This window comes from Malus sylvestris, chromosome 12, assembly GCF_916048215.2.
Source record: "Malus sylvestris chromosome 12, drMalSylv7.2, whole genome shotgun sequence".
In the NCBI taxonomy this organism is placed as follows: domain Eukaryota; kingdom Viridiplantae; phylum Streptophyta; class Magnoliopsida; order Rosales; family Rosaceae; genus Malus; species Malus sylvestris.
In genome coordinates, this window is record NC_062271.1 from 30,342,541 (window position 1) to 30,366,878 (window position 24,338).

General features: G+C 35.6%; 1 protein-coding gene across 1 annotated transcript; it reads right to left on the reverse strand.

Annotated features, from left to right (window-relative positions):
- Nucleotides 1-1,874: 1,874 nt before the first annotated feature.
- Nucleotides 1,875-18,137, reverse strand: LOC126592358 ((-)-alpha-pinene synthase-like). Its single transcript, XM_050258048.1, has 8 exons — nucleotides 17,894-18,137; nucleotides 5,694-5,863; nucleotides 5,327-5,609; nucleotides 4,714-5,086; nucleotides 4,388-4,606; nucleotides 4,149-4,287; nucleotides 3,549-3,797; nucleotides 1,875-2,234 (listed from the first exon to the last, which is right to left on the reverse strand). Exons 1-8 carry the CDS (start codon nucleotides 18,135-18,137, stop codon nucleotides 1,941-1,943), a joined length of 1,971 nt encoding a protein of 656 aa, XP_050114005.1. The 3' UTR covers nucleotides 1,875-1,940.
- Between the last annotated feature and the right edge of the window lie 6,201 nt (nucleotides 18,138-24,338).

Genomic DNA, 24,338 nt, shown 5'->3' on the forward strand with positions numbered 1-24,338 from the left:
TGATCTTGCAGTTCCTTGTCACCAAATATGATAGCCATGAAGTACCCAAATACTAACCAATACCCATGTTCCACCATTTGGTCTACACTGAGAAGATTCTCATCTAAACCAGGTACAATCATGACTTCTGGTATGCACCTAGTTCCTCTCTTAGTCTCCACTACTAGAGTACATTTCCCAATTGAATCAACCAAGTCCCCTGTGCCCATTTTCACCTTACACCTTATACTCTTGTCAATCTTAATAAGCAGTGATTCGGTACTAGTCATGTGGTTACTGCAACCACTGTCCAAATACCAAACACCACTATTTTCTTGCACAGAGGCCCTGTGGCAAGCATAGAACATCATTGCATAGTCCTGAACATGGTTCAAATAGTTAGCAGCATGAGTTTTCTTTGGCTGATGGCAATCCTTCACTACATGTCCAAATCTGTTGCAGTTATGGCATTTAGGTTTTCCCTTAAACCAATACTTTCCATAGTGAGCCTTATCACAGATTTTTCATTTTTGTTTAGCACTCTCAGTAATCTCACCATGTCTCTCAGACTGGTAAGTATTGTTTTCCCACTTATTAGGCTTAGACTTCCAATTCTTCTTTCCCTTACTATGATTTCCCTATGTAAATGGCCTATTCTGTGTTTTAGATACAAGACCCATACTAGAGAAAGCATGTTATATGCTTGCAGTCTCATCCCCATGTTTACTCAACCTGAGTTCATAGCTCTTAAGAGATTCTACTACCTCTTGCACAGTCACAGTGTTCAAATCAGAAGTTCTTTCAATCACAACACAGATTGGATCATATTTACTAGACAAACTAATCAAAACCTTTTGAACTTCTCTTTGGTGAGTGAGGATCTCACCATAAGATTTCATTTGATTAATTAATTCAAACAGTCTAGTAAGTTAGGCAGATAGAGATTCATTTTCTTTCATTCTCATATATTCGAATTCATGACGCAAACTTAGAAATTTGACAGATCTTGCCCGTTCATCGTCGCGAAACTCCTCATGGAGTAGATCCCAGGCGCCTTTTGAGGTCTCTTGATTCACAATCCGAGGAAAGATCTCCTTCGAAACAGCACTCTAAATAATACCCAGTGCTTTAGCATCTTTCATGAGTTGTTCCTCTATGTGCGCACTGAGCTCATCATCACCTCTTTCACTGCCGTTTGACTCGGATGAATCCTCCTTGTCATCCTCCTTCTTTGTTTTTTTCTTTCTTCCCTTCTTCTTCGATTCTGGAATAGAAGTCCCATTGTCTACCAGGAGCTCGTAAATCGTTGCTTCCAGACCCAGCCATTTCAGCTTGAATCGGAATGAGATTGGGAGTTTTCTCGTTGGATTCTCTCTCACAATTTCACAGAAATCAACGCCCAGTCCGAAATCGAACCTAGGCTCTTGATATCATGTTAGAATCCGTAGAATTTAGTGATGTATTTGCAGCAAATTTACACAGAGAAGAAAAGATTTAAGAAGAGGAAGGAAGAATGTGAAAGGATAGAGAGTGCACAAAATCTCTGAGAGCTGAAATGTTCTTCTGCGTGAGATCATTTCATCATACCAGCTAATACATAACCGTTAGAGAGGGAGAGAATCTGGGAGAGCCTATGAGCTCATCCAACCCTTCATTACAAAACCTTATGAGATCTTTACACTTGCTCACATCTGAGCCTAGTACAAATTTGCCTAATCTCAGCCCTTGATCTCTAACAACTCATTATTTAGAAAACTAACAGCTTGACTAAAATAAAGGAAATTACAGTTTAGACCAACAATAAGTACGAATCCACACCCCACTCACACAAAACTTATGATATTATTTGATGTGTTCGTTTTTATTTGGAACTTGAATGGATTATAGACCCCCACATTCTCCGGCATCATCTTCCATCAAAGTGAAAACTAGTACTACTTGACTAACAGAAAGAAACCAACTCAAAGTGGCACTGGGTCAATAAAAAGCGAAGCAACGATATCTTTCATAAGTTTCCCAACATGTGTGAAGCCGTCTCCTCTTTTGTAAAGTAGATCCACAGCCCTTGTCAAATTAAGAACACGCACGAGGACAAACTCTGGCACAGCAGTTGGTCTAAGTAACTCCTCGTTTATATCCTTCCACATATCCACTATTTGTTTGTTAAACACAGCAAGTGTCTCTTGCTCCGACACCCCATATTGCTTCATGTAGCAATCAATACTAGAAGCTACATGCCCTCTCTCTTTCTCAAACTGCAAAAATTGACTCCCAAAGAGAATTTGAGTTACTTTTGTGTATGTAGCACCCAATATTCAATTTAATATAGTTCAAATTTTGAGCTTTAATAAAAAGGGCTTCACCAAACTTTTTCTTAACAAAAAAACTATCTAATAACTTTCTTTAATGAAACATCTTAAAATTTTATGAAATGTACTTCAAATTTAATGAAAATGATAAAAACTTTAATATAGTAAATAAAAAAAAGACAAAAAGACAAAAACAAAAAACAAACAAAAAAAATCATACACGCAGGTCCAATGCGTCCCACCACTCTCTCTCTTTCCCTCTCACACCCATCCATATCAAACACACACACACTCTCTCATGTCACTCTACACTTACTCCCTAACCAATATATATATATATATATATATTATTTGACCATTGTTCCATTAATTTTTTTTTCAAGCAAATTAAATAATAATAATATAATATTACAATTCCAAAAATGAAGAAAAATTTTAGTTTCAGTTTTGTAAACAATATTTATTTTAAATCCGAAATAGTTATTTTAACATTAGTTTGGACAAATTTTTTGAGTTTATATCATGTAATATGAATTAAAAATATAATCATACATGAAAGAAAGAGAGTGGAGGTGAAAGGGATGAGGAGAGACAGGGGAAAACTAATTTGTGTTTTTTTAAATATTTTATTAGGTGAACTACCGATTTAATCCCTGAATAATCAACTTAGGGAATTATGTCCCTGAATTATTTTTCGGCAAAATAAGTTTCTAAATTCATTAAAAACTGCTAATTTCATCCCGAATATTATATTCAAACCTATTTTATTTTCATCAACTTAAATCACTTGACACATTTTATAATGTAATACCGTCATTTTCTCGCGTATAAGCCCTTAACATTTCATATAGGTTACAATCTAAAGTCTAATTAACTCCATACACTATTTCTCTATGAAAAATTGTCAATCTACCCAATGTGAATCACATGCAAGTAACGTGACTTAAACTGACGAAATTTTTTATAGAGTAACTTCGAATCCAATATTAGGGATGTAATTGGAAGAATTTTACAACTCAAGAACTGATTTTTCTAAAAATAGTTTAGATGACCTGATTTACTTAGGTGAAAATTCATGAATTAAATTGGCAGTTCATCTTATTTTATTATATTTTTATTGTCTTAACTATTAAATAAAATTATTAAATAGCTATTGGCTAAGATTTAAAGTTTTGAAACCCTTTTTATTAGTTTTTTTTTGGTCAAATACTTTAATATCATTTATATATTATTCAATGCACTGAGAATAATATCCTGTACCTTGTGGCCAGCAATGTCATCCATGAGCCTAAAAATGGTATTGGAAGCTCTGAGAATTTTAGGGTTATTGGACAACCACTGGAATACGTCATTCGTTACATTATCTCCCATGCCAACTAAACATATAGTTGAAAGTACGCTGTTACCAACAGAAGCCGTTGCAACATGCATATACTCCTCCATGCTTGGGATGCGTCGTTCCCGTAACCATCTGGCCTCATCCAAGTGAGCTTGGGCATAAACTTTCGACTGTATGTGACAATGACATGTTTAGTGTGAAAACTTAACCTTCTATAGTTAAACTACTCTGGAAAAAAAAAAACAACGAAGGAATCCTCAATAGTTTGAGTAGAAAAAAGAAAAAAAAAAGGTCTCGTTTGATACCCATAAATTGAAAACTAAATTTTGAAAACTCAACAAATAGCTTTCAATTTTTCTTTTGTTTACTGAAAACTAAACTCTAAACCTAAACCTAAACTAAACAATTTTTTATCAATTTTTTTTTTAAAAGGTGATAAGTAAAAACGAAATGATTATAAAGCTTAAGCTACTAAAAAGTAAAAGTTAATCAAGCTAGCTAAGCATGCGTGTGTTACATACAGCTTCTTTTGCGTGGTGAACCCGGTATGATTTTCCTTCTGTTGCCATCTCTTCTTCAATTTCATTGAAAAAATTCACAAGTGTAACATAATATGTCTGCATACAGTCCGGAAGTTCATCAATGAAATTAACATCCCACCTGAAATTTGCATAAACATTAGATCATCCTAAGCATATAAATTTTTGGCTTTTGGAAAAACGTAATCTTTATATAAAGCAACACTTTGTTTAAATCAAACCTTCTAATTGCTTCTGTAAAGATTTCGAGTTCTTCGAATGTACCAAATGCGTCGTAGATATCGTCCATTACTACCCCAAAAGCAAAGACTTTGGCCGTAATTTTTCTGGCGGTAGAGTAATGGGGTTCAAAAAATACTCCCGTTGTCCAAAAGTACAATTCAACCATCCTGTCTCTTGCAAACGGCAACTTTTTTTCAAACTCGAGTTCTTTCCACCATCTAATGAAAACATTTACAAATTGGATTATAACTCATAACTATAGAAATATTTTTCTTACAAACTGGATCTCTTTTGCTCAAATTAAAAATAAAAATGGACTTATTACCTAGTAATTTCCGTGAGCTCCTTTTTGTGCAAAGATTGAACAAGATTGAAATCCAACTTTGCAAGTTGTAATAAAGCTTCACTGTGTGAAGCTTCTTCTTGATAGATTGACATGTAATTCCTGACACCTAACCGTACTAGACCCTTTAGCAAAGGTCTCTCCAAGGCTTGAGTTATTTGAGCTGCCATTGAACAGCTTAAACTGGTTGCAGTGGACTCGAGGTGAGTGGTGGTGAAAACAAGAGCCTCTTCTAGTATGTCTTCTCCATGCACCCTTAGATGTGTTGCTTCATAAAGGTTTAGCATACCCGGCACATCGGCAATTAAGCTTTCCTTGAAGCTACCATCTTCACCTTTGAACTTTTGCAATATATCTGCTTGATTGCCAGAAAATGAAGACATATAAAAAAGAAAATAGAATAAAGCATCCAAAAATCTCTCGTGCACATGACGTTCCTACAAATAAATTATTTAATTAATATATATATGCATATATGTCCAAGTGGTGGATTGCCATAATAGATACCGTCTTCCTATCCAAAACCCACATTTCCCTTTAGTGTAACTTACTAGTGCTTGTAATAAAGAAAACTATAAATCTACAAAATACGTACCACATGAAACATTAAATCCTTGTTGCCTTAGTAGCCGAAAACGAAGAGCAACATTGGATAGATCACCACTATTATTAACGCCATTGTCGTTATATGTAGCAATATGTATGCGTTCCAAAGCTTCTTTAATCTCTTTTTCAAAATGGTATGACACGCCAAGACGTTGGATTGCATCAATTAACTTGAGTTGTCGTGAAAAGTCACCAGCTCCAGTTGTTAATACTTCGTTACTCACTACTACTTTCAGTTCCCCAAGTTCCCGTTGCATTTGGCCATTGTTTGTCTACATCAACAATTTGTTAATTAAATGAACTAAAATATTGGAAAAAGAAGAAACTTTGCGAGAGAGCAAAAGGCATGAGATTACAATGTCTTGTGAATTGTCGTAGACTCTGAACCGATCTCCCCAAATGCTTGGGTGAAAATTTGCAGTAGGACGAGCAATTTCGGGCTTATTATCAGCTTGGGTAGCAGATACGGTCTTTATTCTTTTTTTTTCGTATAAAAAATTTAGGTTGGGAAGTCGTACAGGCAAACCTAGACAAGGGGACGAATAGGGCGAAAAGCTAGAGTTGAAGTTTGACATTGATCTTGTTTTTAAAGAGTCCATTACGACTAAGCTCACAAACCCTTCTAATTTTGATGACATATGAATAATGAAAAAGGATATTTTGGAATGCAGAAACTCTCGGGCTGCATCAACTCTTACTTATACTCGGGGATCTTTTCCATTTTTTTTTTTTTTTGGAAAGCCTCAACGGTAGAAGAGAAAATTTATTTATAACGACAAAAAAAGTTACATTTAGTCAGGGGAAACATAAAGACGAAAACAAGAATGATTAAAGAAAAAAGAGGAGGGAGGGTCATGAAACATAACCTCTCTAAAACCAAACCTAAAGGTCTAAACTTACGAAACAAGTCGAACAAAACCACCAAGTTAAGGAAAAAAAAGTGAGACAAACATGGATGCCGAGATGCACATTAATTTGAGACGCGGTAGTCAGGCAAGCCAACACCGTCCAAAAACAAAGCAGCACGAGCTACGGGCGGAGGATAATCATTCCGTGTTAAAGTTCGAGAAGATAAACCCATGTTAGCAAAATTGGCCGCAACAAAATTTCCTTCGCAATATATATGTGGGATGTGTAGAAAGTCATTTTTCAAATGCGTTACAAACAAAATAGACCATTGCATACGAAGAAGCCAAAAAGGATCAAAATTAGACGATTGAAAAGCAGAAATAATACTAGAACTGTCACTTTCCAACCAAAGACAATGCCAACCTGGCATACAAACTCGAACCGATAATACCTGATAATTTTGCAAAAAAAAAAAAAAAAAAAAAAGTTGCAATGACCAATTCATTGACAGAAACCACCAAACAATGACCATGACAATTCTTGAAAACTCCTCCATTAGCAGCAAGATCGGAAATTTCCAAGGAGGAGACCAAAGGATAGAAGGGATAGTAAGCGCCTTGTGTGGGATAGGTTGGATCTTAAGAGAAGAAATGATCGAGTGTCAAAGCCCTGAGAGTAACCAAGAACAAACTTCCCACCATGAACAATCGCATAATTGATAGACATGCAAAGACGATAAAAATAGATTGGTCGACCCTAAAAATTCACAGTAATTAATACACAAGTGAGAAAATGTGAAAAAGAAATATACAAAAGCTCGTGATTGCATCCAACTACACTTAGACAATGGTTACATCGTCGTTTAGATTTTTAAAACCCTCCAACTCTCATGATTAGTGTTTTTTTTTTATTACAAAACTAATAATAATTAATATAGAAGTGTGAAAAATGTAAATACACACACACACACACACACACACACACACAAAATTGCTCATAATGACATGATTTGCAACTTTCGTTAAGGGATCAACTCCAAAATTCGACACCACAGTCCATAAACTCTAGATTTACGTTTAATCGGTCGATTGTCGTTTACGCTATATTCTTCTCACCAAATTTTGTGCAAATTTTTTTTTCCTTCTGAAAACATGATTTTTTTAGCGGATGCAGAAAATGAATGGTTCGGATCGTTGATATCACATTCTGTTGTTTACAATTAATCGAAATGAGGCAATGGTATATAGTTTCTAGAAACTTTATAAACTTCAAGCAGTATTTTTACAAACCGTAAAAATCTGAATGTTATATCAACGATCCGAACCATTAATATTTCTGTATCTGCTAAAGCATGTTAAAAAAAAAATCTGAAAAAAAAAACAAAATTTGGTGAGAATAATGGAGTGTAAGCGTAAACGTAACAACAATCAACGGTTAAATTTAAATTTATGGCTCATTAGGCTCTTATTTTGAGGTATGTAATATTTGAAAGACAAATGTGTTTTTATATTTTGAAGTAATATTTATGTGACATTGTGATATGTAGATACTAATTTAGTATTACGTTATCAATTTGATTATGTATTGAAATAAAATATATTTTCATTAACGGCTAACTTACAGGTCAAGTTCGGTCCAGGTCATATTACCCGTTTATTTTAACAAGTGTTACACGACACGACATTTTAAAATATCGATATGCTACAAAAATGACACGAACATAAAAAACACGATACAAAAACCGTATCTAGTCGGAAGCGGCCAAATACAGCGTAAGAAAAGAACGGGGCAAAACGAAAGATTATGCACATAAAACAAAAGGACATGGAACGCCCAGTACATGAGAAAAGAAACGGTCCCAAACAACAGATATGAGCATGACACACACGTATGGACGTGAAACGCCCAGTACAGGAGAAAAGAAAGGAAGTGAAACGCGGAGAAAAGAAAGGAAGTGAAACGCGGAGAAAAGAAACGGTCCCAATCAACAGAGAGAGAGAGAGAGCAGCTGTCAAGCTGGGCCCTGGCGGTGCAGGTGCTGAGTGTTGAATGGTTTGACTTTGATGCCAAACACAGCTGTCCGTTTCGTTTTCTGCTTCGAAAGGGGAGCAGCGGCTGCTCCTTGCTGCTGTGATTGGAGGATGAAAAGGAAATAAGGGGAAAACGACACCACACAGAGAGAGAGAGGAAGAGATTGAATGAATGGGGACACGCGGTCCCCCCATATAATTTTTTTTGTTTTTTACTTCCAACTTATCAAAACGGCCCGTTTCTTTTTTTCTTTTAAGTCAGCTGGTTTCATGTGGCAACTTATCAAAACGGCCCGTTTCATCTGGCCTGGTTGTTTTAAAAAAAAAAAAAAATTAAGTCAGCTCTGCGCTGCGCGCAGAACCAGCAAACCACCGGAGCAGCAGCAGCAGAACCCAGTGGGTTTTCCGGCCGCCACTTCTCACCCTCACGTGGCTTCGTCATATCATATGAGCATGACACACACGTATGGACGTGAAACGCCCAGTACAGGAGAAAAGAAACGACCCCAAACAATGCACATAAAACATAGGGACGTGAAACGCCCAGTACAGAAGAAAAGAAACGGTCATTGACACACACGTATGGACGTGAAACGCCCAGTACACCCAGTACAGAAGAAAAGAAACGGTCATTGACACACACGTATGGACGTGAAACGCCCAGTACAGGCAGTACAGGAGAAAAGAAACGACCCCAAACAATGCACCTAAAACATAGGCACGTGAAACGCCCAGTACAGGAGAAAAGAAACGGTCCCGATACAATGATGAGTTAGGATGACAGAGTCTTGAAAGCTTGGAGCTGAATTTTCGTGTGTTCATGGCCTCCATATTTGTTCAACCAAAAGTTTACCGAGAGATAGAAGGGAAGGAATTGAGGAAGAAGAAGGGTAAGGGTGTTGGTAGGGAGTGCATCCCACTTTTTTAATAAAATATTTAATTAATTTTTATCTTCAATTTGTTAGTTTGTTTTTAATATTTTTATATGTGAAGGGAGTAGGCCCTGTCTCAAGCCATGTCATCATAATAGAGAAATTGACAAACAAACCGATGGAAGTCTGGCATTATAACAAATTTGTAAGATAAGGTATGACATTGTATTTTTAAAATATGAGGTATGAGATTATGATTCGACCCATGGTTGAAGTAGTTTTGTGTAATTTACCCTTAAAACATTTATATCTCATACATTTAGTTATTTTTTTTATTTTCAATTTCATACAACCGTTAGAAAATCTGTTAAGTTAGCCGTTAAGTGATGACATGGAAAAAATACATTTGTGCTATCAACTAAAACATATTTGGGTAAATCACATTTTGCACCCTCAAATTTGCGTTTAATTGCAACATCATGCAACATCTTAAAACATTTCAATCTCATGCATTTACTTATTATTTTATTTCAATGTCATACATCCGTCTCAATTTCTATAATTTTCTTCATCATCTACCTATGAGAACGTTGGCAAAAACAATTTGGCTAGGCCCTTGCCCGTTGCACGCACCTAGTGCCTTTTAGAACCTTGACAAAAAAAAAATGAGTGGTGATATTTCCACCCCGGTGTCTTATTTCCCCACCCATCATTTAATGAAAATGTTAATAACACATTTATCCTTTTAAAAGAAGACTCATAAACCCCTATTTCATTCAATACTAAAATTTTGAAAAGACAAAAAATAATTTAAAATAATAAATAAATAATGGTGGGTGGGGTGTGATATCTTTGGGGGAAAGAGGTTTGGAAAGGGTTAGAATCGACGGAAAGGTTGGTGGAATGAATGAGCGTGTACTGGACGAAGGCTATAAACTTCAATGGAGAAAAAAGATAATTGAGTGTGAGATCTGCGGTTTTGACAAAAAATGAGGAAGAAGAGTGGTTTGGGGGTCCGGGGTCTCTGTAGGGCGGCGATAGGTGTGAATGATATGATAAATGTCTAGGTCTTAGGTCTTGCATTTTCTTTCATTTTTTCTATTTTTATTTATTTAATTATAATATTATTTAAAGATATATTAGAGTTATTTAAAAAAAAAATATTATGGTTATTTTGGGAATAATGGTGGCTGGGGAAATAACATTTTACTTTTTTAATTTTTTATGGTGAGTGAGATTATCATGTGGATGGGAAAATAGGACACTGGGGTGGGTCTAGTAGCACTCAAAAAAATAATTACTTTTTAAACCAATTGGCTTTATGAAAAATTGCAGGGTGTCACAGTTGTATGCCCGTTGGGCTTGGACAACACAAATCAGGTGACCTACAGAACGTGTGGCCTTTAAGCTTCACACATGGGATAATTTGCTCTAATACCATAAAGAAAATTGAAGTTTTTACGATCACAGTTGTATGCCCGTTGGGCTTGGGCAACACAAATCAGGTGACCTAGAGAACATGTAGCATTTAGACTTCACACATGAGATAATTTGCTCTATTACCATAAAGAAAATTGAAGTTATAATGTTAAAATCAATTAACATTATAGAGAATAGTAAATACATGCAAAATCATTTTTTTCCTGAATGTGTGATTAATACTATCAACAAATAGAAACTCCAACTATAGAGCTAACACATGCCAACCACATCTTAGGAAACCAGCTTGGGATTAGAAATTAACCTCTACTCTCTCAAAAGATAATTTACCTTCAACATAGATTTATTCATAAAAATTGTGTCGGCAGATGAAACGTTTGATTATAAAAGACCCAATATAAACAAATGAAATTACACGAGGAGGCCAATCAGCGCTCCACTTGTGAGCAAGGTCAAGTTGTGAACTTGATGTCAGGTAAAAAACAAAAGTTGTGAACTTGATGACCAGTTTGGACATTTCCTTTCATTTTTTGTTTTTCCCAGTGACGGCGTGTACTGGGCTCTGGCTGGTTCTCCGTCCGCATGTAACTTGTTCATATCATTTGCTTGGTTCCCGTCCCTTTCTCTTGTACTGGGCGCTTCACATCCATTGGTGTCATGCTCATGTATGTTGTTTGGGGGCCGTTTCTTTTCTCCTGTACTGGGCGTTTCACGTCCATACGTGAGCATATCTGTTGTTTGGAATTTGTATGCTTCCTCTACCTACCTCACCGCTCAACCCCTCCAAACCCCTAAAAACCCTAACCACTTCACTCCCTCCTCCAATGGCACTTTCTCCCCAAATCCTTTCAAATCTTCATTTAACCCCACCACCATTACCGAACACTCCATAAAATCATCAAATTCAAAATCCTGAATTAAAAAAAATAAAAATAAAAAACGAATCTTGGTACCCCAAGTCAAAAACCAAACAAAAAAGGGAAAATGAGGACAAATTAGTAAAAAAACCATAACTAAAAAAATCTGTATTAAAAAAAAATATATCTAAATAAGATGTAAATGCGTGCTGCAAATGACTGTTTTTGTAGACCAATTAAAAAAAATGAAAACTAATAAAAAGGATTTGGAAACTTTGAGTTTTAACGATAAGGACAAAATAAAGGGTAAAGTGAATAGTACCATGATTGACTTTTTAGTGTAAAAATATGGTTTTTCGTTAAAATGAATAGTACCATAAGCTTTTCGTTAAAATTCCCATTAAAAAAGGATAATAAAAAAATGGAAAAAAAAACAAAAAAAAACAAGAGAAAAAAGGTTACCTGTTGAACCTTCAAAGACTACGATGAAAAAGCACGAACCGGTTAGGAGTTTGCTCCGAAGGAATCCCACGATCTCATCTCAGTTTAGTGGGAGGTTCAACTGCATGTCTGTAACTACCCACATGCCAAATTTGGTTTTTAGAAATGAATAATAGGAAGGAAACCAATTTTCGTTTTCAGTTTACTGTGTGGTTTATATTCATTCCAAACAAAAAGGGATCGGCAAAATCAGTGACATATCCTGTTTTTGGTTTTTGGCGTTTTGGGTTTTGTGCTCTGCGTGCAATATGTATTAATTTTGTTTGTGGCATTTACCTCAATGGAACTTTTTTAATTTATTTTTTCTTTGCCCAGTATGACGAATTCAAGTTATGCTTTAGTTTGCAGTTTTTTTTTGCCGTCTTCAGTGCATGCACCAGTTTTCGTTCTTAGCAGTTTAGTATGCGGTTTCCATTCATTCCAAAGAGAAAGGGATCGACAAAATAAGTGACATATCCCCGTTTTTGATGCGTGCAAGGGGGGCTTTTCAACATCAGGTATAGCAATTTTGATAGCAATTTTGATTTCAATGGAATTTTGGTTTTTTTTTTTTTTTTTGGTGTTGTTTGAAAAGTCTTTGAATGTAGTATCGGAAGTCTTTGAATGTGGGGTGGGAATGATACAGCAGAGCCATGGACGCACCAAGAAGTATCACGAAGAGATCAAACTAGTGAAAGCTTAATGTTGAACCCCAACACTATGTGAAAGCTTAACCTATCCATGCTAGCATACAAACCTGATTGTTTTTTATTCAATTTATACCGTTACGTTTCTAAATGAACATAATTTTCCATTTTGACATGTTTCCTTCTGCTAAGCTGCAGTAATGTAGTAATGTTATAATAAATGGTCCGGATCAGTCCTTATTAAGAGTTTCTCATCTTTTCCTTATTAAGAGTTTCTCATCTTTTAGGTCATGTGGATATTACTTGGCATGTATGCTCTCTCTATATTTCTCACTTCTTTTTTTCAATTTTGTAATGGAGTGGTGTGTTGTGTGCCTTCTTAGTTCAACAATTAGGATTTCATAAGCTAAACAAAATTTGACCCCCAAAACACACTTTACAGCTGCTAACATGTGAATCAATGATAAGATTGATAATAATCCTTAAACACAGTCGAAACCGATGCTCAAAAGTTGCCCAGTATCTAACTCTATCCCATATTTCATCTATTCCCACTCCCTCATAATCCTAAAAAAAATCATCTATTACGCTCCAACCAAATGCTTAATTTTTTAATATTTGACAATTATAAATGTCCATGGCTGCCATACCATTCCCACCCCACATTCAAAGACTTCCGATGCTACATTCAAAGACTTTCCAAACAACACCAACAAAAAAATAAAAACAAAAAATTCCATTGATATACCTGATGTTGAAAAGCCCCCCTTTGCATGCACCAAAAAGGGGATATGTCACTGATTTTGTCGATCTCTTTCTCTTTGGATTGAATGGAAACCGCATACTAAACTGCTGAGAACTAAAATTGGTACATGCACTGAAGAAGGGAAAAAAAGAATGCAAACTAAAGCATAGCCTTGAATTCGTCACATTAAGCGAACTCCACAGGAAACATTTCTCATTGGTACAAAAGGATTTACACTTTGTGCATAATGCTAAATTTGCAACCAACAAGTAAAACATAGCTTACATGACTAAAATGAAGGGAAAAGTAAAATTCCAATAATGTAAACATATCTCACTTGAGCTAGATGGGTCTGGACATAAATTGTCTACAATTAAAATATTTATTATCTCAAAAAAATAAAATAATAGTAATGGATATTCATATCCAGTTTTATCCCTTTAATTTTTATCACCTAAATGTTCTATGATATCTATTTATATTCACCATAGCATGCACAAAGATTGCATCTTTAATCATTACACTAGCCTCTCCGAACATTATAGATCTTTTTTAATCACGTCTGTTATGTGCCCCTAAATCTATTGCGTTAGTTGTATTTTTACCTTTATTTTTAAGGAACTTTAACGAAAAACTTCTGGTACTGTTCACTTTAATGAAAAACCATATTTTTACATTAAAAAGCCAATCATGGTACTATTCACTTTACTCTTTATTTTGTCCCTATCATTAAAACTCAAAACTTTCAAGTCATTTTCATTAGTTTTACTTTATTTTTAACTAACCTCTTCGAATGTACTTTTGTAATTGTATGTTTCATTCTCTTTTATTTATAACTGTATGTTGTATTTTATTTTTAGGTCGTCGTATGAGAAATAAAACAGCTAACACAACACGTGGCTCTTTAGTATCATAGTTAATTGTTCTATGTTTTCTATTACTGAAGTCATGGTAATGAATAGCTGCAATTGGTAAGGTGCTTATGATCTTTTGCAGGAAACATGACAATAACACACTGATTTACTTCAAATTTACGAACTCCCTAGACCATTAAAATGAGATAGTGAATGTATACTTTGTGTATCTGAATAATGTAAATATTGTTATGTTGCCCTTATGTTTTGACATTTAAGTTGTTTTGTGTTTGGTTGCCAATACTTAATGTTTTTATCTACTCTTTTTTTATTATTTACATTTACATACTATTGTTCATAGACTTTAGCTAGGAACTTGCATCTCAAATCCCATGTTGGTTGACGATTGCATAAATAACATATAACTCATTACTTATGCAAAGTAAAAAAAAATAATATGACAAATTTTTAGGACGTGCATGATAAAGAAAACCTGAAAGTGGGTCTTTATCGCACCAGAGAAATTACCCCACTGTCTGTTTTAAAACTGTGCGGCGCATAGCACCTGTGATTAGAGAAAAAATAAGGTTTGACTATGTGTGTTAATTATAAAGCATGGTTATAATAATCGTTGTAACACAACTGTAGAGAAAAAAAAATGATAAGGAAATTATTGAAAAAAAATGATAAGAAATTGTTGTGATGTACGCAAACAAACAATTTACAAAATAATCACTTAAGAATATCTAAAGCAACACATCTTTAAGGCGCGTAGCGCCCGTGATGCAAAAATGCCTCTCGCATGTGCGTGAGTGCGTGGGGAGAAGGTAGTATGTAATTAATATTTTTATCCAGTTGGACGAGAGAGTGGGCTCCGCCTGAAGCCACGTCATTATTTAACAGAGAAATTGACAGACAAACTGACGGAGGTTTGACATTGCAACAAATTTGTAAAATAAGGTATTACATTGTAATTTTTCAGATATGAGGTATGAGATTGTAATTCGACCCATAGTTGAGGTTGTTTTGTGTAATTTACTCATGTTTTAAAGATGTGCAGGTATGATGTTGCAATTGCACCCAAATCTCAAAGGGTAATGTAGTTTACTCAAAAAAATTTGGAATTAGCTAAATAATTTTAAGAGTTATGTTCGCTTTGTTGATTTTACAAGGAAGGTTGGCATAGTTAAATCTCTATTCCAACTGTTACTATTATTAATATGATGCTGCCATATGAGCAACTCAATTTGTTGTCCGAGCAATCAAATCCTCATAATCCTAAAAAAAAATCATCTATTACGCTCCAACCAAATGCTTAATTTTTTAATATTTGACAATTATAAATGTCCATGGCTGCCATACCATTCCCACCCCACATTCAAAGACTTCCGATGCTACATTCAAAGACTTTCCAAACAACACCAACAAAAAAATAAAAACCAAAAATTCCATTGATATACCTGATGTTGAAAAGCCCCCCTTTGCATGCACCAAAAAGGGGATATGTCACTGATTTTGTCGATCCCTTTCTCTTTGGATTGAATGGAAACCGCATACTAAACTGCTGAGAACTAAAATTGGTACATGCACTGAAGAAGGGAAAAAAAGAATGCAAACTAAAGCATAGCCTTGAATTCGTCACATTAAGCGAACTCCACAGGAAACATTTCTCATTGGTACAAAAGGATTTACACTTTGGGCATAATGCTAAATTTGCAACCAACAAGTAAAACATAGCTTACATGACTAAAATGAAGGGAAAAGTAAAATTCCAATAATGTAAACATATCTCACTTGAGCTAGATGGGTCTGGACATAAATTGTATACAATTAAAATATTTATTGTCTAAAAAAAATAAAATAATAGTAATGTATATTCATATCCAGTTTTATCCATTTAATTTTTATCACCTAAATGTTCTATGATATCTATTTATATTTACCATAGCATGCACAAAGATTGCATCTTTAATCATTACACTAGCCTCTCCCAACATTATAGATCTTTTTTAATCACGTCTGTTATGTGCCTCTAAATCTCTTGCGTTAGTTGTATTTTTACCTTTATTTTTAGGAAACTTTAACGAAAAGCTCCCGGTAATATTCACTTTAATGAAAAATCACATTTTTACATTAAAAAGTCAATCATGGTACTATTCACTTTACTATTTATTTTGTCCTTATCATTAAAACTCAAAATTTTTAAGCTATTTTCATTAGTTTTCCTTTATTTTTAACTAACCTTTTTTAATGTACTTTTGTAACTGTATGTTTCATTCTCTTTTATTTATAACTGTATGTTGTATTTTATTTTTAGGTCGTCGTATGAGAAATAAAACAGCTAACACAACACGTGGCTCTTTACTATCATAGTTAATTGTTCTATGTTTTCTATAACTGAAGTCATGGTAATGAATATCTGCAATTGGTAAGGTGCTTATGATCTTTTGCAGGAAACATGACAATAACATACTGATTTACTTCAAATTTATGAACTCCCTAGACCATTAAAATGAGATAGTGAATGTATACTTTGTGTATTCTGAATAATGTGAATGTTGTTATGTTGCCTTTATGTTTTGACATTTAAGTTGTTTTGTGTTTGGTTGCCAATACTTAATGTTTTTATCTACTCTTTTTTTATTATTTACATTTACATACTTTGTTCATGAGCGGTAGGTCTCGGGTTCGAGACTTGGGAGCAGCCTCTCCATAAATGGGGGTAAGGCTAGCCGACATTCACCTCTCCCAGACCCTGCGTAAAGCGGGAGCCTTGTGCACTGGGTACGACCTACGACGACATTTACATACTATTGTTCATGGACTTTATAGCTAGGATTGACGATTGCATAAATAACATATAAATAATTACTTATGCAAAGTAAAAAAAAAAAATATGACAAATTTTTAGGACGTGCATGATAAAGAAAACCTGAAAGTGGGTTTTTATCCCACCAAAGAAATTACCCCACTATTTGTTTTAAAACTATGCGGCGCATAGCACCTGTGATTAGAGAAAAAAAATAAGGTTTGACTATGTGCGTTAATTATATAAAGCATGATTATAATAATCGTTGTAACACAACTGTAGAGAAAAAAAATGATAAGGAAATTATTGAAAAAAAATGATAAGCAATTGTTGTGATGTACGCAAACATACAATTTACAAAATAATCACTTAAGAATATCTAAAGCAACACATCTTTAAGGCGCGTAGCGCCCGTGATGCAAAAATGCTTCTCGCATGCGCGTGAGTGCGTGCAGAGAGGCTAGTATTTAATTAATATTTTTATCCAGTTGGACGAGAGAGTGGGCTCTACCTCAAGCCATGTTATCATTTAACAGAGAAATTGACAGACAAACTGACGGAGGTTTGATATTGCAACAAATTTGTAAAATAAGGTATTACATTGTAATTTTTCAAACACGAGGTATAAGATTGTAATTCGACCCATAGTTAAGGTTGTTTTGTGTAATTTACCCATGTTTTAAAGATGTGCAGGTATGATGTTGCAATTGCACCCAAATCTCAAAGGGTAATGTAGTTTACTAAAAAAAATTTGGAATTAGCTAAATAATTTTAAGAGTTATGTTCGCTTTGTTGATTTTACAAGGAAGGTTGGCATAGTTAAATCTCCATTCCAACTGTTACTATTATTAATAGGATGCTACCATATGAGCAACTCAATTTGCTGTCCGAGCAACCCAATTCCAATGTACATACGAGAAACAAGAGGCAAAGCGGCGTATTTCTGCAATAATTTGGAGAATGCGCCAGTTACAACGCAAATGTGGTTTCTTGATGCTGTCAATAACAGTAGTGGAATCGCTTTCGATGATGATACGATTGTAGCGGTTAGATTTTGCAACTTTCAATCCCCTTAGCACTGCTTCAGCTTCGGCAGCATCAGAAGAAGCACTATAGGAGAAGGAGGCTCCACATAAAGAAGCCCTTCTACAATCACGGCCAACAACCCCAGAACAAGACTCAAAAGTATAGTGATTCCAAGCACCGTCAACGTTCATTTTTATGAAAGGGGACTGTGGGGCTAACCATGATACTGGCCTTCGAGCAGCATGCCCTGAGAGGGAAGCAGTGGAAGATTGATTCTACTCACCTCGGCAACAAGGAACTGGATTCGATGTAGGACAGCCATGGGATCGAGGGATTTGTTATTGAAAAGAGCAAAGCATCTTTCCTTCCATATTTCCCAACAAACAAGCCACCCCTAGGTACGAGAGCAGAAAATTCCGATGGTTTACGTTTGTAGTAAGTGATTAGCAAAAATGCCCGCGCTACAAACTCACCAGCATCGTTGATGGATCTGAGCCTCCACTGCCTCGATTTCTTACTGATCATTCTGGAAATCTCACTTTGATTCTGAATCCGGAGTTTGAGATCTGGTACGAAAATGATCAAAACATCATTATCTGGATCAATTCCACTCTTTTTGAAGATTTGATTCCATTCACAGTCAGTGTTCAATCTGCGCATGATCTTTGGCTAAATCTTGAAAAATGCTTTGGCGATGTCTTTGGCTCTCACATCCATCAACAGTGCACGAACTTACAATCTGTAACCAAAGGTTCATCCTCCATCTCTAAGTACTTGCAGCGCATCAAGGAGATCACTAATGCTCTTGCTGCAGCTGGCACTCTCGTTGATGATCATGATCTGCTTCTCATTATTCTCAATGGCCTCCCTGATGAATATGATTCTTTTGTGGACTCGGTTCAGTTTCGATTGGCTAATACTTCAGTTGATGACCTTCATGGATTCTTGCTTAGCAAGGAAATGGCACTTGCTCGCAAGAAACAAGCTCATAGATCTTCCAATGTTGAGTCTTATCAAGCTCTTAATTCCATTCCAGCACCTTTAACTCTCCCTCATTTGCGCCATAACAACTCCTACAATCGTGGAGGTAATCGCTATAGATCCAACCGTTACAATAATAATTCTTACAATCGAGGAGGAAATCATGGTGGTTTTCGCTACTCCAACAATACTTTCAAAACCTATCCTTGCCAAATTTGTGAAGATCCTGGTCATCTTGCTATTGACTGCTCAAATCGGATGAATCCTAAACTTTCAAGGCCGAGTTCCACCAGCTAAACTTGCACTGCATGCAAACACAAACACCTATTCTCCTCCTCCATGGCTGCTTGACTCCAGTGCAAGTTCTCACATGACCAACAATCTTAGCAACATTCAAAATCCACAGCCATACAATGGTCCTAACAAAGTATATAATGGAGATGGCCAAGGTTTGCAAATTCTCCATTCTGGTTCTACTTCACTTCATACACCTATTGCAACTTTTCGTTTAAACAATGTGTTGCATGTTCCACAATTAAAGCATGATCTACTGTTTGCTAATATGTTTCTTCGGACAATTGGTGTTCATTGACTCTAAATCCTTTTGACTTCAATGTCAAGGATCTTACTACGGAGAAGATACTTTTTAGAGCTCATGTTCGACGTGGTCTCTATCCATTCCATGCATCTTCTTATACTTCAGCACCATATTGTGCAAATACTGCAATTAAAGTTTCTCCTACCACTTGACATCAACATTTGGGGCATCCAACGTTCAAGACTTTGTAATCTGTGCTTTCAAAGTCCGCCTTGCCTATTTCTAGTTATATTCAATAGTTTTTCTATTCAAATTGTGTTTTAGGCAAATGTGTCAAGTTACAATTTCAGAATTCTATCTGTAATACATTTAAACCTTTAGAGTTGGTCCATGCAGATGTTTGGGGACCAGCTCCATTGCTCTCTGTAAGTGGTTATCGGTTATATGTCATCTTTGTTGATGATTTTACCAAGTACACTTGGTTGTATCCCCTTAAGTACAAATCTGATGTATTTCAGACTTTCATTGAATTTCAAGCACTTGTTAAAAATTTATCTGGTTATAAAATTGGAACCTTGAGATCCGATTCAAGAGGTGAGTTTCTCAGTTCTGATTTCAAGAACCATCTTTTTGTTCATGGCATTCAACATCAATTGAGTTGTCCATATACACCCCAGCAAAATGGTTGTGCAGAACAAAAAAAACACATGCATGTTGTTGAAACTGTAAGGACTTTTCTCATTGCTTCTAAGGCTCCACATCAATTCCGGGTACAAGCCTTTCTCACAGCAGTCTACTTGATCAATAGACTACCTCTAGTGTCCAAACATTCACCATGGGAACAATTCTTCAAAAAGTGTCTAGATTTTTCCTAACTTCAAATTTTTGGTTGCAGTTGTTTCCCTTGGCTTAAACCTTATACAAAGTCCAAACTAGACCCTAAAAGCAAGCCATGTGTCTTCATTGGCTACAGCCTCTCCTATAAAGGTTATATATGTTTGGATCCCTCTACTAATCGGGTTTATGTCTCTCGACATGTCTATTTTGATGAAACAACATTCCATTTTCACAATCCCACCCTTACTCTTCACCAACAACCTTCATGTTCATCCTCCTCTCATTCTTTCCCATTTTCTCTCACTTTTCCAAATCTCTACTTTCCATCTCAGACTTTTCCCATTTCCCAACCTACCCCAATCTCTCCATCTCTTGCACCTACACCAAGTTCTCCATCACCTCAACTTTCCAATCATGCACCCATAACCCTACCTGGTGCACCCATTACAAACCCTACACCAAGTCCTCATATTCTAACTGAACCTGGAACCACAATTCCACCAACTTCCTTATCCACAGTCTCCATTCACCCTATGCAAACTAGATCCAAACCAGGGATCTTTAAACCTAAAGCTGTTACAACAACCAAATATCCACTCCCTCCTCATCTTGACACTGAGTTTGTTCCCTCTACATATCTCCAAACATCCAAGTATTCACATTGGAGAGTTGCCATGCAGGATGAATTTAATGCCTTATAAAACACTGGAACTTGGAAACTTATGCCTCTTGATTCTACATACAATATTATTGGCTGTAAGTGAATTTTTAGAATCAAAAGAAACCATGATGGTTCTGTGGACATGTACAAAGCTCGACTCGTTGCAAAAGGGTACAATCAACAAAAGAATATTGACTACAGTGACACTTTTAGCTAGTGGCTAAACCAATGCCTATTAGAATACTTCTCACTCTTGCAGTTCAATCCAACTGGTTTATGCATCACTGGATGTAAACAATGCATTTTTGCATGGCTTCTTGAAGGAAAATGTCTATATGTCCCAACTACCTGGCTTCATTGATCAATCCCACTAATGTCTATCACTTGCAAAAGTCTATCTATAGTCTAAAGCAAACCCCTTAGGCATGGTTTGAGAAGCTTCAATCTGCCTTATTCTCTATGGGATTTTAGGCTTCTCAATCTGATCACAGCCTATTTTTTCTACAACAACCTACATTGGTTCTAGTTTTAGTCTATGTCGATGATATTATAATCACAAGACTCTCCTCCACTGCATGTGCTAATGTAATCACTCATCTCAGTGCTCAGTTTCCAGTTAAGGACTTTGGGGATTTGCATTATTTCCTTGGCTTGGAAGTTGCTCGATCTTCTTCAGGCATCTTTCTTCATCAGTCCAAATATATTTTGGATCTTCTCAAAAGAACTAAAATGGATGGAGCAAAACCTTGTCTTACACCACTTGGTTCTGCTAAATTGGATCTCACTGGTTCTCCTTTAACCAATCCTTAAGAATATCGATCAATAGTTGGGGCACTCCAATATCTCACATGGACTCATCCGACCTTTCTTTTGTAGTAAACTTAGTGTGCCAGTTTATGTACTCTCCTAAAGAGCCACATTTTCAGGTCGTTAAACGTACCATTTGTTATCTTAAAGGCACTCTTGGACATGGCTTATGGTTTCCCAAAACAAGTTCCCCTCTAATACTTAAAGCATTATCTGATGCTGATTGGGCAGGTTGCTCTTGGGATAAACGTTCTACTAGAGGTTTCTGCATATTCCTTGGTTCATCCATCATTAGTTGGAGTGCCAAGAAGCAACACACTGTTACTTGTTCATCCACCAAGATTGAGTATAGATCCCTTGCGCACACTGCTGTAGAATTGACATGGATATGCAAACTGTTCACATATATTGGTTTTCAGTTGCCTTTTCTACCTCATATTTGGTACGACAACATTTCAGCCATTGCATTGGCATCTAATCCAGTGTTCCATGCTCATACTAAACACGTCGAGATCTACTATCATTACATACGAAAACTGGTTCTTGCTAAACTCCTCACAATTCAGTTTGTGTGCAGCCATGACCAAATTGTTGATATTCACATGAAATCTCTTCCACAACAGCGATTTCTTCATCTTCGCAACAAGCTTTCACTTCGACCTCTCCGTTTAGCTTAAGAGGGTGTGAAGAGAAAGTTACTGAAGTAACTAATAGTAATTCCAGTTGTCAGTAGTTAGTTAGGGTTATTACCTTTGTAATTACCCTTTTCTGTTAGTTTGCTATTTTTAGCCTCCTTATAAATACTCTTGTAACTTAATCATTAAGTAATGAATGAAATCATTTTCTCAATAATAATGTGCAAACAATGTAAACTCCAAGCAAGAGATTAACTTCGATGCATTTTTGTTAAAAATGAGTATAAAACTCATGTAATCACAACAACAATTCATATTACAGATCAGAGATAAACACTGACTAAAACGCGTACATTCATGCATGCAAAAAGAAAGCACATAAACAACTTGCAGTAAAACAAAATCGACAGCCAATAAAAATAAGCATATAGTAGCAGCATATATTTTAAGAAAGGTCATCCAACGTTTCCTGTATGGGACATTACTCATTTGATAATATAGTAACATGCAAAATTTCAAGATACAAAACTTTGACAGTAGAAAGGACATGGTGAATGACGATAAACACATTATATTGTAAGAGAAAACTACCTCAACAGGACATCCATCCACCACAAATACATCTAAACAGTAGTCATCGGTCGTCGAGAAGACATGTGCTTCACAAATGTGAAGTCCTAAATCCGAAAGCAAGGAAGAAAGCTACAGGAAAATGACATAAGTTAGAAAGATGTGACCATACTATGGTTTCTCTTCTGCAGTAATCTTGGATTTAACAACATAAACAATGCATATCACTACTACCACTCTTAAATTCATTTTCCACTTATTTCAGAATTTGAAGGCTATAGATTTATAGCTTTATATTAAACGAAGAAATTATAATGACAATGAACTCCTCCAATACGACGTTTTCTCACAATTATATTTAATACCAAAGTCTGTATTGAGGTGCCATCGTGTTTAGAGTCTAGACTCTAGAATTGACACAAAAACATCTGATGAAGAACCATAAAACATGAATGAGAGTTCGAACCTGAATGAACTTCCTGCTTCATGGAATGCTGCATTACAATTTGCATGTCTACACAGCTCTTAATTACTTTTTATAGATTTGACAGCTCACAGTAGAGTTTCTCCATCTACCCTCGCATGTCATATGTGAATTCTATTTCCTGCAAGTTCAGCAGAGTGATGGAGTTAATTCTAACTGAACCTGGACAAACTGCCCAATCAATATTTGGTTAATTGTAATTGTAAGTCCTGTTCAGGCAATCAAGTAAAAAAATTTGTATTTGAATAACCAAGCATATTTACACATTATATTCCTCTTTTTCGTTCCCTACAAAATACATTTTAGGATTAATACCACAATGAAATAGATGCAAACATCAATTACCATAGATACATAATTTGCACAAAACCTGAATTCAGGACTACTCAATTCAACATTATAATAATATAATTTCCAACAGGCGCATAATATCATCTAATTGCCCTTAACAATGCATATGTGAAATTACAAATAGGATAAACGTGAAATAGAGTGTTTAGTGATTGTGCTAGGAGTAGACCTTTTATACTTTCTCTATGTGGTTGAATTGTGAAAAAAAAAAATCCAAAGTCCAAAAATAAAGAAATATCACCATGAGCACAGATTCTTAATTAATCGAATGTTGAGGTGAGAATGAATCCTTTGAGACCAACCTCGAGGCCAGTTATTGCCGGAATCATCGAGAAACACGTCGAAAAACTTGAACCCTATATCCAGGTTCTGGTTCACAATTAAATTTATAAACATTCACATAATCATGAGACATGATTGCATTATTCGGTTCACAACTAAATTAATAAACATTCACATAATCATGAGACATCACATTATTTAAATTATTCAAGATAAGGGGCTCATGTAATCATCAACTCACACTTT

What these genes read in the sequence shown, in the direction of transcription:
- LOC126592358 (XM_050258048.1), bottom strand. Translation starts at nt 18,137, where the DNA reads ATGAACGTTGACGGTGCTTGGAATCACTATACTTTTGAGTCTTGTTCT. An exon ending in CAAGAAACCACATTTGCGTT is followed by an intron (nt 5,864 to 17,893) that starts GTAACTGGCGCA and finishes CCCCTTGTCTAG; the next exon opens with GTTTGCCTGTACGACTTCCC. An exon ending in ATGACATTGCTGGCCACAAG is followed by an intron (nt 2,235 to 3,548) that starts GTACAGGATATT and finishes CAATTTTTGCAG; the next exon opens with TTTGAGAAAGAGAGAGGGCA.